This window comes from Pseudorca crassidens, chromosome 1, assembly GCF_039906515.1.
Source record: "Pseudorca crassidens isolate mPseCra1 chromosome 1, mPseCra1.hap1, whole genome shotgun sequence".
NCBI lineage: Eukaryota > Metazoa > Chordata > Mammalia > Artiodactyla > Delphinidae > Pseudorca > Pseudorca crassidens.
In genome coordinates this window covers 123802510-123815931 of record NC_090296.1, presented here as the reverse complement: position 1 = coordinate 123815931, position 13422 = coordinate 123802510, and the positions used below count along the sequence as shown (strand labels likewise).

At 35.4% G+C, this 13422-nt stretch overlaps 1 protein-coding gene across 6 annotated transcripts in view; it reads right to left on the bottom strand.

Moving 5' to 3' along the window:
• The window catches only part of SCAPER (S-phase cyclin A associated protein in the ER), a 492749-nt gene that overhangs the window by 309350 nt on the left and 169977 nt on the right, over positions 1–13422 (bottom strand). For all 6 annotated transcript variants that reach the window (XM_067754830.1, XM_067754870.1, XM_067754881.1 and 3 more), the window contains exon 16: positions 1314–1469. In XM_067754830.1, the coding sequence (XP_067610931.1) occupies positions 1314–1469 (156 nt within the window). The remainder of the gene's footprint in view (positions 1–1313; positions 1470–13422) is intronic.

The window sequence follows — 13422 nt, the reverse complement described above, 5'->3', positions numbered from 1 at the left end:
GCAATAAAGCTGAAGGGATGGCTCAAATTAAAAATTCAAATATCCTATTTCATTTACTTATTTAAGAATGTTAGTTAATGAGTAATTAACTTTTAAATGATAAAAATGAATTTTTTACTGTTCCTTTGAGAGGAAAAGCTAAAGTTTCTCTAAAAGTAGTATCCTGTATTTTTAAACATAAGTTAGCTTGACACTCAGATTAAAATGAGACCTTGAACTCAAATCAAATAGAGATTGGGGTGAATATGGGACTGCTTGCTAGTGTACAAAAAGAGCATAAAGTAACCAATAAACTTGAAAACTGTAATATTTTAATTTCCTAAAATTACCAGTGACATGAAGAAGCATGAAACATTAATAACATCCCTAGCTTTTAACATAACAACAAAGCTCTTCATGGTCAGGTCCCTAACTCTACATGCCATACTCACTCATCTCCTGCATAGAATGCCTACTTTGCACCATTTACGACTGTCTCAGTTTTCAAAACTTAGTTGAGGCACCGCCTCCTCCAGGAAGCTTTTCCTGATGTTCTCACGTCTTTGGCACTCTCAATTTGAGTAACAGGTTCTCCTTTGTGCTTCCAAAAACGTCTTTACTGTTATACTAATCCTACGGGTTAAGATTTGTTTACATATATGTCTTCCCATTGAGATCAAGGATATATCTTTTTCATGTCCTTGAGCAAAGCACAGCACACAGATTATAGCAGTAATTCAATAAACGATGACTGAATGAATAAACAAATAAATATTAGTCATAATAGATAAAGTATGTCTGCATCCATATTTGATCTTGAGGAAGATTTAAATAGTTTAAAACCATCACTAAAGTTTATGTGTTAAGTCTTCTTCCCATCCTGAAAATGGTAGCTAACTTAGGGTATGCTACAGAGGTTAAAGTACCTGATGACACTGCCCAATATATGACAGGTGCTCCTTGTCATAAACATAAAGATTGCCCAGTTACTAAGGCTATATACATTGGTTCAAACACAATCCATTTGTAAGGGAAGAAAGGAACATATTCTTGCCCAACCCAATTAGAAAAGAATAGATAATAATCTGTCCAGAGCAATTTAGTCCTTCATCTAGTTGAGACTAGAGATTCAAATTGACAAAAACACTGATACCCTTTCTGAAGGAGTACACACTGCCTTGGCAATCAGACTTCCCATTTCCAAACCGTGCTACACTAAACCATGCATCCTTGGGAACACAGACTTGGTCTTACTCCTTTTTGTATCCTCAGCACCTGGCTCAGAGCCTAGAAATGGCTGGTGCTCAATAAATGCTTGCTGAATAAAATTCTACCTGAACAGCTTCATCACGTGCTTGCTTTTCTTCCTGTCTTCGCTGACGCTCTTCCTGTAACTCATTAAGCCTCTGCTCATATTCCTTCAATTTTGATAAAACATCATGGCGTTTGTTCTGGGCTTCGAGGGTATTTATAAAGGCAATTTCGTTTACCTGCAATAAAAAAAAAAGAGAAAGTGAGTTTCAAATCAGGTTAATTCTAAGGCACATCACAAAAATATGAAACTTAACAGTCTTTATATAATAATACAAACCAGTTTTAAGGCATAGACCAAAAAATGAACGACTTATAGTCTTTTCTTTCAATACTTATCCCCCAAATGGATAATAATCCAGTGTACATAACAAACCCATAGGCCGCAGTAAGAAGTGATTTAGAGAAGTGGTCCCCAACCTTTTTGGCACCAAGGACTGGTTTCGCGGAAGACAGTTTTTCCACAGACAGGGGTGGTGAGAGGATGGTTCAGGCATTAATGCGAGTGATGGTACAGGCGGTAATGCAAGCGCTGTTCAGGTGGTAAGGGAAGTGATGTGGAGCAGCAGATGAAGCCGCTTGGTTGGCCGCCACTCACCTCCTGCTGTGTGGCCTGGTTCCTAACAGACCACAGGACTGCTAACGGTCCACGGCCCGGGAGTTGGGGACCCCTGATTTAGAGTAAAGGTCTGCCATTGAAATATATTTTTTTTATTGAAGCACAGTTGATTTATAATGTTATGTTAGTTTCAGTGTACAGCAAAGTGATTCAGTTATACATATACATATATTCTTTTCCATTATAGTTTATTACAGGATATTGAATATAATTCCCTGTGCCATACAATATGATCTTGTTGTTTATCCATTCTATATATAATATCAATAGTTTGCATCTGCTAGTCCCAAATTCCCAATCCAACCCTCCCCCTTGGCGACCACAAGTCTGTTCTCTATGTCTGTGAGTCTGATTCTGTTTCATAGATAAGTTCATTTGTGTCATAGCTTAGATTCTACGAATAATGATATCATATGGTATTTGTCATCTCTTTCTTACTTCACTTAATGTGATAATCTCTAGGTCCATTCACGTAGATGCAAATGGTATTATTTCATTCTTTTTATGGCTGAGTAATATTCCATTGTATATATTTAGATCTTCTTTATCCATTCATCTGTCAATGGACATTTAGGTTGTTTCCATGTCTTGGATACTGTAAATAGTGCTGCTATGAACATAGGGGTGCATGTATCTTTTTGAATTATAGTTCTGTCCAGATATATGTCCAGGAGTGGAATTGCTATATCATATGGCAACTCTATTTTTAGTTTTCTGAGGAACCTCCATACTGTTCCCCATAGTGGCTGTACCAATTTACATGGTCACCAATTTTGTAGGAGGGTTCCCTTCCTTCCACACCCTCTCCAGCATTTGTTATTTGTAGACTTTTTAATGATGGCCATTATGACCAGTGTAGGATGGTACCTCATTGTAGTTTTGACTTACATTTCTCTAATAATTAGTGATGGTGAGCAACTTTTCATGTGCCTGTTAGCCATTTATATTGTCTTCTTTGGAGAAATGTCTATTTAGGCCTCCACTGAAATGTTTTTAAGAGACAAATTAAGATTTTTATAGAAACCATTTTATAGTTACTTAATATCATTGTGATTTGACATTATACAAGTTACATTAATTTTAATAGGTATGTACATTATTCTAATGAGTATGAGATGACAAAACTTAAAGTAAACAAACAAATCATTTTTCTTCAACATACACCAAATAAGTGACAATTAGGTACAAGATATTAAACTATATACCTCATCCTCAACTTCACATATATTGAGTCTGAACAGTCAAGTTTTGCTAGAGATTACAGTTTTTTTTAATAGATCTTTATTGGAGTATAATTGCTTCACAATACTGTGTTAGTTTCTGTGGCACCACGAAGTGAATCAGTCATACGCATACACATGTCCCCATATCCCCTTCCTCTTGAGCCTCCATCCCATCCTCCCTAACCCACCCCCCTAGATCATCACAAAACACCGAGCCGATCTCCCTGTGCTATGCTGCTGCTTCCCACCAGCCAACTGTTTTACATGCAGTAGTGTATATATGCTGATGCTACTCTCACTTTGCCCCAGCTTTGCCCTCCCACCCTATGTCCTCAAGTCCATTCCCTATGTCTACCTCTTTATTCCTGCCCTGCAACTAGGTTCATCAGTACCATTTTTTTTTTTAGATTCCATATATATGTGTTAGCATACAGTACTTGTTTTTCTCTTTCTGACTGACTTCACTCTGTATGACTCTAGGTCCATCCACCTCACTACAAATAACTCGATTTCATTTTTTTTATGGCTGAGTAATACTCTATTGTATGTGTCACGTCTTCTTTATCCATTCATCTGTCGATGGACATTTAGGTTGGTTCCATGTCCTGGCTATTGTAAATAGTACTGCAATGAACACTGTGGTACATGACTCTTTTTGAATTATGGTTTTCTTAGGGTATATGCTCAGTAGTGGAATTGCTGGGTCATATGGTAGTTCTATTTTTAGTTTTTTTAACACATCTCCACACCATTTTCCATAGTGGTTATATCAATTTACACTCCCACCAACATAATTAAATGAAATAGAAACAAAGAAAACAATAGCAAAGATCAATAAAACTAAAAGCTGGTTCTTTGAGAAGATAAACAAAATTGATAAACCCTTAGCCAGACTCATCAAGAAAAAAAGGGAGAGGACTCAAATCAATAAAATTAGAAATGAAAAAGGAGAAATCACAACTGACACCACAGAAACACAAAGGATTATAAGATACTACGACAAACAACTATAGGCCAATAAAATGGACAATCACAAGAAAATGAACAAATTGTTGGAAAGGTAAAACTTTCCAAGACTGAACCAGGAAGAATTAGAAAATATAAACAGACCCAACACAAGTAATGAAATTGAAGCCATAATTAAAAATCTTCCAAGGGCTTCCCTGGTGGCGCTGTGGTTGAGAGTCCGCCTGCCGATGCAGGGGACACGGGTTTGTGCTCGGTCCGGGAAGATCCCACATGCCGCAGAGCAGCTGGGCCAGTGAGCCATGGCCACTGAGCCTGCACGTCCGGAGCCTGTGCTCCGCAACGGGAGAGGCCACAACAGTGAGAGGCCCGTGTACCGCAAAAAAAAAAAATCTTCCAAGAAACAAAAGTCCAGGACCAGATGGCTTCACAGGCAAATTCTATCAAACATTTAGAGAAGAGCTAACACCCATTCTTCTCAAACTCTTCCAAAATACTGCAGAGGGAGAAACACTCCCAAATTCATTCTATGAAGCCACCATCACCCTGATACCAAAACCAGAAAAAGATTATCACAAAAAATAAAATTACAAACCAATGTCACTGATGAACATAGATGCAGAATCCTCAACAAAATACTAGCAAACAGAATCCAACAGCACATTAAAAGAATCATACACCATGATCAAGGGGGATTTATCCCAGGGAGGCAAGGATTCTTCAATATATGCAAATCAATCAATGTGATACACCAGATTAACAAATTAAGGAATAAAAACCATATGATCATCTCAATAGATGCAGAAAAAGCTTTTGACAAAATTCAACACCGATTTATGATAAAAACTCTCCAGAAAATGGGCATAGAGAGAACCTACCTCAACATAATAAAGGCCGTTTATGACAAAACCACAGCAAGCATCATACTCAATGGTGAAAAACTGAAATAATTTCCACTAAGATTAGGAACAAGACAAGGATGTCCACTCTCACCACTCTTATTCATCATAGTTTTGGAAGTCCTAGCCACAGCAATCAGAGAAGAAAAAGAAATAAAAGGAATACAAATTGGAAAAGAAGAAGTAAAACTGTTACTGTTTGCCAATGACATGACACTGTAAATAGAAAATCCTAAAGATGCCACCAGAAAACTACTAGAACTAATCAATGAATTTGATGAGGTTGCAGGATACAAAATTAATGCACAGAAATCTCTGGCATTCCTATACAGCAACAACGAAAAATCAGAAAGAGCAATTTATGAAACACTCCCATTTACCACTGCAACAAAAGGAATAAAATACCCAGGAATAAATGTGCCTGAGGAGGCGAAAGACTTGTACTCATAAAACTATAAAACACTGATGAAAGGAATCACAGATGACATAAACAGATGGAGGAATATACCATGTTCTCGGACTGGAAGAATCAATATTGTGAAAATGAATATACTACCCAAGGTAATTTACAGATTCAATGCAATCCCTATCAAACTACCAATGGCATTCTTCAAAGAATTAGAACAAAAATATTTACAGTTCATATGGAAACGTGGAAGACACCAAATATCCAAAGCAATCTTGAGAAAGAAAAATGAAGTTGGAGGAATCAGGCTCCCCCGACTTCAAACTATACCACAAAGCTACAGTAATCAAGGCAGTATGGTACTGGCACAAAAACAGAAATATAGATCAATGGTAAAGGAGAGTAAAGTTTTTATGAGTAAAGTACAGTTAATGATAAAAAACTGGAAAATGTCTGTTGGGGTCAAATTTCTCATTCTTGAAAGCCAGAAGGAAGACATGCCACAGTGAAAAAGGTAGAGTGAAATTGGGAAGTAAACAAACTCTGAAGCTTACTCTCTCTGAAAGAAGTATAGACTCCAGGAATCCATGTTGGATGAAATAAAATCTATCACTAGATATGTTACAAACTGAAACAAGAAAGTTTGAATACAGTTCTAGCAAAGATTTCCCAAACTCCATCCCATGTAACTACTTTCATAAGTAAATTAACAATATTATCATTTCTCAAGGTATACTGAAAGTATAAGACAAACAGGTATGCTCAAGGAAAATTAATCATAATGTATCAAGGGTCACATGTTAAACATAATCAAGATGAAAGAAAAGGAAATGAGACCTAATGCTCCAGACAAAATAAATAAAATAAAATTCAGAGGGAAGAATGTGCAAAAGCAGCATAAAAAATACAATCTGTGATGTTGGTCAAATGCTACAAAATTTTAGTTATGCTAGTTGAATATGTCTGGAGACGTAATGTACAGCATGGTGATAATAGTTAATAGTACTGTACTATATATATACTTGAAATTTGCTAAGAAGATAGATCTGAAATCTTCTTAATGTGTGTGCACGCACACACACACAGTAACTAAGTAGAGGTAACAGATATTTTAATTAGTTGGATTGTAGTGATCATCCCACAATGTATATGTATATCAAAATATCAAGTGTGGGCTTCCCTGGTGGCGCAGTGGTTGAGAGTCCGCCTGCCGATGCAGGGGACACGGGTTCATGCCCTGGTCCGGGAAGATCCCATATGCCACAGAGCAGCTAGGCCTATGATTCATGGCCGCTGAGCCTGCGCGTCTGGAGCCTGTGCTCCGCAACGGGAGAGGCCACAACAGTGAGAGGCCCGTGTACTGAAAAAACAAAAAAAAATCAAGTTGTACACCTTAATATATACAATTTTGATATGTCGGTGATATCTCAATCAAACTGTAAGTAAGTAAAAAAATAAGACATTTCCTGGAAATTAACTGGAAGAAAACATAACCAAAGAAACAGCAGAATATCTCCTAGGCAAACTTTGTAATGTAAAAAGAAGTCAACACGAACCTGAATTTAAAGGTGCAAAAAAGATGATAAAATGACATGATAAAATAAAGGAAGACTAGAGAGTTAAGGAAACTTAGGCCAAAGTAACACAATCACAGAATTAATTAAATTAGAAAAAGCATGAAACAGAGCAAAGATGGTAAAAAGTCGAATCACTAACAGAGGAAAGGCTTGTTATAATCACAGTTAATATGGACTTTAAAATGAAAATTTATGTGTAAGTAATAACTTTTGAACAATGGAGAACAAGTTAAGATGATCTAATGTAAGAATAATATCTGTAAAGTTAAGAAAGACAAAATATTCCAGTATATAATACAGAAAATTTTCCCTGAAAAAAAGAAATACTGAAAATTGAGAAAGCCCACTTTATTTCATGAAGAATTTATTCAGAAGATCAACACCAAGAATATCCTTATTAAATCACAAAACATTAAGGAACAAGCACAAATTTTTTAAGCTTCCAGGCAGTAAATGCAAGTCATCTATGAGAAAGAGGGAGAAAAAATCTGTCTGGCCTCAGGCTTCTCCACAGAATTAGTTAATGCTAGAAAAACATGGAATAATGCCTACAAAACTTTGAAGGAAAGATATTCTGAACCATGAATCTGATCTCTAGCCAAGATGTACTCAGAAATGCCACAGGCCTTTGATACCTAAGAACTCAAGGAATAGAGCACAATAACCTCTTCTTGAAAAAATTACTTGTTAATAAAATCCAGCCAACCAGGTCAAAACAAAGAACTCATGAATGGAGGATTAGGCAAGCTGTGCATCCATTCATACACAGAAGGAAAACTAAACTGTGGAATTTATAGTTTCAGAGCAAAATGTAAATGTTATAAACCTTAACAATGTAAAAATAATGAAACTATGAAAATTGTTGGGAGGAGATCTTGTGATAAACAAACATTTATTACAAATTCAATAAGTCTCTCAATTTTACTTCCACGTCACTTCATTCTCTTAAAATGGAACTAAAATAGAAATGAATACTTCTTATTAAGAAGTACCATGGATAGTATAATTCTTTTTTTTAAAATTAATTAATTAATTAATTAATTAATTTTTTTGGCTGTGTTGGGTCTTCGTTTCTGTGTGAGGGCTTTCTCTAGTTGCGGCAAGCGGGGGCCATTTTTCATCGCGGTGTGCAGGCCCTTCACTGTCGCGGCCTCTCTTGTTGTGGAGCACAGGCTCCAGACCCGCAGGCTCAGCAGTTGTGGCCCACGGGCCTAGCTGCTCTGCGGCATGTGGGATCTTCCCAGACCAGGACTCAAACCCGTGTCCCCTGCATTGGCAGGCAGACTCTCAACCACTGCGCCACCAGGGAAGCCTGATAGTATAATTCTATTTTATAAAGTTATCTATTCATTCAATCTGAACATTATTCTAAGGAGATTTCTGGAAGAGTATTTATAATGTCAATGGTAGCTATTTCTGAGGGTGGGATTTTGAGTTTCCTTTACTACATATTGCTTGAATTCTTTAAAATGAGAATAAACCATTTTCATAACAATATGGCCACTATTCTACATATAAAACAGTATTAAAGAAAGCTAGAGTAATGCATTTATACTAAGAAAGACAAGAGAAAGTCCCTAAAGGTTTTTAAGTTGAGAGGTAATACAATAATGCCCTTAAGAAAGATTAATTTGAAGGGAGTAGGGACAAAAGGCAAGAATAACAACTGCAAATATTGATAAATGATCACAAGCTTTCCAAGTCTAGATTAATGGGAGACTAATGATACCATTCATCTGAAATATGAATTTCAGGAAAGGCAAATGATTTGGGATACAGGGGTGGTGACCTGATGAGTTTCACTGGATACAATCATCAAGCAATAGGTAACTGAGTCTAGAGCTTCATTGAGAGGGTGGGGTTAAAATGCAGATCTAGGAGTCACTACAGAGAGGACAGCTGAAGCAAGGAGAATGATTGTGATATTCAAGGAAAGGAATAAATGAAGTGGACTGAAGGCAGTAACATTTAAGCAGCAAAAGAAAAAGGGAAGATAGTAAAGCACTGGTTAGGAAAGCAGAAGGAAAACCAAGATAGCGCAGAAGAAAGTGTTCTAGAAAAAAATACATAACAGTGTTGATAATGAACAGATCCAGAAAAGGCTTTTAAACATAGTGATAACGGAGTAACATTCTGAAAGGAAAGTACAGTATAGCATAGAGGAAAAATGGTGTCATAAGGAATTCAAGAAGACAGGAGTGATGAGGTAGTGGAAATGAGCACAGACAGCTCTTTCTAGGAATCTAGTGATTTCCAAAAGGAAAGAGTAGGTAATCTATAGAACAGGTGGAAGTAGTCAGTCTAGAGGAAGAAAGCAAAGGAGCAGGCACAAGAAGATAACTGATGAAGCAAATTTTAAAAGCAGGCAAGAGGACACAGCACAAGGAAAAGGCTACTGCCATAAATAAGGAAAAAGATGTCTTTTCCTCAAAAAAAATCCCCAAAACCCTGTAATTATGAGTAGACACATTGCATCTGAAAAGCTATCAATGAGACCATTAAGAAACTGAAAATAAAAGCCATTTTATACTATTAAATAAATGATAAAATCGTGTGCTGAATAACTCTGCCTGTAATAATAATCACTAACAACTAAATAGTAGATCACTTATTTTCAATCATCTGTGTCTCCAAGAAAGAACTAAGACATTTGAGAAGACAATTTATGCCAAGAACTCACAAAAAAAGTATATGTGGAAAAAATATCTTACACAGGACTGAAATAAATATATTTGGTATGTCTCAAGGACATATTCTTAAGTTCTAGTGGAACTTAAGTATATTTTAAATCACTGGATTATTAGAACTTCTGGATTAGTAATAAAACAACAGAAATGCATTAGGGACTTAAGGAAAAGTTAGGAAGTGGAACACAAATAGGATGTGGCATTCTATGAAACTGTAATATTTTACAGAGTATTTACAGCATACCAAGGATGGCATTAACTGCTTCACAATACGCACAACCTAATTTAATCCTTTCAGCAATTCTTTGAGATGTAGGTAAGATTATTCCTATTTTACAGATCAACAAATAGGCTGAGAGGCTAAAATAACACTCAAGACCATTCAGCTACTATGTGGTAGAGTCAGGACCTGAATCCAAATTTATCTAACTCCAGAGACTTCAGTCCTCACTATTATGATGAAAAATTACTTTTGAAGAAGGAGCAACTGTTTGACATATGTGGAACCAAATTTCCTGATCATAAAAATCACCTGGGGGGCTTATAAAAAAATAAAGCTCCTCAGGGGCCACTCTAGCATTACTGAAAAAAACCTGCAAAGCTTGGAAATCTCTCTTTTTAACAACTCATATTACTGTTATAATCAGGCAAGACTGGGAAATATTGGCACGTGATAAAACCAAAGGTAGGAGGAGGTTTTGTCTCATAGATTAAAATGTCTGGGGATGAAAGTAATCGGCAATGTTTCACACAAACTTTTAAGATATTTATGTAATTATACTAAGAACAATTCATTCATAAAATATTTAAATGAATGAGAGAACAAGCAAAAACTAGATTGTCTATTTTTATTTTCTTTGTAGATATAATACATTTCAAAAGAGGGTTTCAGAGATTATCGAAGAGAAAGCAATGAAAATTAAGAGAACCAACAGGGCAGCAGTTGGTAGCAGGGTTTTAAAGCAGAATTTCATATCAGCAAAAATCTTAGTACAGACTGTTAACTCAGTGAACCTGGATTATTAAGAATTTTTAAAACTGAAAATGGTAGCTGATATCTTTATGTAAAAACAACCAGCAGTCAACCACTTACCTTGACGGAAATTATTTAAACTATAGTTTGGGTTAATATGTTTATAGGAGCCACTTTGGTTTAATGAGATTATAATGAAAGTAAATATATTAGGCAATTAGACAGATCAAAATTCATACAAGTCATATTAAAAAAGACCACAAAATGAAAATACTAAATCAATAATAAGAACAGTGGTAAAAGCATAGGCTTTGGAACCACAAACATCAGGATTTTAATTCCGACTGTGTGACCATCAACAATCTGCCTTCAGACTGCTCCTCTAAAATATAAAAATAATACATAGTTCAGAATTTCCACTTCCAGCTATGATGGAGTAAGAGGGTCCAGATGCACCCTCCCACCTTAAACAACTAAAAAATTAGACAAATATATAAAATATATGAAATGCAATTAATGTAACACAGCAAATATCAAAAGAACAAAGGACAAAACCACATTATTCTTGCAATAGATGGAGAAAAAGGATTTGACAAAATCCAATACCCCTTCATGATAAAAACACTCAACAAACTAGAAGTAAAAAGGAACTTCCTCAGTCTTTGAAGTGTATCTATGAAAACCCCATACCTAACATCATATTTGATGATGAAAGACTAAATGCCTCCCACTCCAAAGATCAGGAACAAGACAAGGATGTCCGCTCCTACCACTTCTATTCAGTATTGTATTGCAGGTTGTATCCTGAGCAATAAGCAACAACAACAACAAAAAAAATCAAAGCCATCCAGATTGGTAAAGAAGTAAAACTATCTCTAGTTGCAGATGGTATGATCTTGAATATAGAAAATCTTAAGGAATCCACTAAAAAGCTATTACAACTAATGAGCAAGTTCAAGCAAGGTTTCAGGAGATAAGATAAATATATAAAAATCAATTGTATTTCTATACACTAGCAGTAAACAATCTGAAAATGAAATTAAGAAAACAATTCCATTTACAGTCACCTCCAAAAGAGTACAATCAATACTTAGGAATTAATTTAAAGAAGAAGGTGAAAGGCTTGTGTGCTGAAAATTAGAAAACACTCCATAAAGAAATTAAGGAAGATTTAAATAAATGGAAAGATATCCTGTGTTCATGGATTGGAAAATCTAATATTAAGATGGCAATACTCCCCAAAGCATGGTAAAAATTCAATGCAATCCTAACAAAACTCCAATGGACTTTCTTAGGGAAATGGAAAGCTTATCCTCATCCTAACTGCAAGTTGCCCCAAACAGCTAAGACAACATTGAAAAAGAACTAAGTTGGAGGACTATAGTTCCTGATTTCAAAGCTTACTGAAGTGCTACGGTAATCAAAACAGTGTGATTTGTTTAAGGATAAGGATAGACGTATAGACCAGTGGAATAGAACTGAGAGAAGAGAAATAAACCTGTACACCTATGGCTAATTGATTTCCAGCAAGTGTGCCAAGACCATTCACTGGGGAAAGAATAGTGTCGTCAAGAAGCAGTGCTTGGACAAATGATATCCACCTGCAAAAGAATAAAGGCAGACCCCCTACCTCATTCTGTATATAAAAATTAATTCAAAATGTATTTATGACCTAAATATAAAAGCTAAAACCATAAAACTCTTAGAAGAAAACATGGAGGTAAATCTTCATGACTTTGAATTTCGCAATAATTTCTTAGCACAAAAAGTACAAAAAATAAAACAAAAGATAGATAAATTGGACTTCATCAACATTAAAAACTTTTGTGCAAAGAACATTATCAACAAAGTGAAAAGGTAACCTACACAGTGTGAGAAAATATCTGCAAATTATATATCTGATAAAGGACTAGTATTGAGAATATACAAAGAACTCTTACAGCTGAACAACAAAAAGACAAACAGCCCAATTTAAAAAAATGAGCAATGGACTTTGAATAGACTTTTTTCTAAGGAAGATATACAAATAGCCAATAAGCACATAAATATATGCTCAATATTGTTAGTCATTAAGGAAATGGACAGATTCCTAGAAAGACACAAATTACACAAGAGAAATAGATAATATGAATAGCCCTATGTATATAAAAAAATGGAATTTTTATTTAAAAAACTCATCCACAAAGAAAACCTCAGGCCCAGACGGCTTCATTGGTAAATTCCACAAAAAATTTAAGGAGGAAATTGTACCAGTTCCACATAAACTACTTTAGAAAACTGAAGAGGATGGAAACCTTCCCAAGTCACTTTAGGAGGCCAGCATATTCTGTTACCAAAAGCAGACAAAGACATTATAAGAAAAGAAAAAAAAAGATCAAAATCCCTCACAAACATTGATGCAAAAATTCTTAAAATTTTAGCAAACGAAGCACACCAAAATATAAAACTGATATTATATCATGACCATGTGAGCTTTATCCCAGAATTGCAGTTACTTCGGTATCCGACAATCAAATACTGAAATTCACCATTTTAAGATCTTAAAAAAACACATAATATCATCTCAATAAATGCAGAAAAAGCAGGTAACCAAATTCAAAGTCCATGGTAAAAAAATTTTAGTAACTAGGAATAGAAGGGAAGTTCCTCAATCTGATAAAGAACATCTATGAAAGATCTACAGCTAATATCACACTTAATGGTGAAAGACTGAACGCTTTCTTCCTAAAATTAGGAGCACGGCAATGATATTGGTTCTCATCATTAATCAACACTGTGCTAG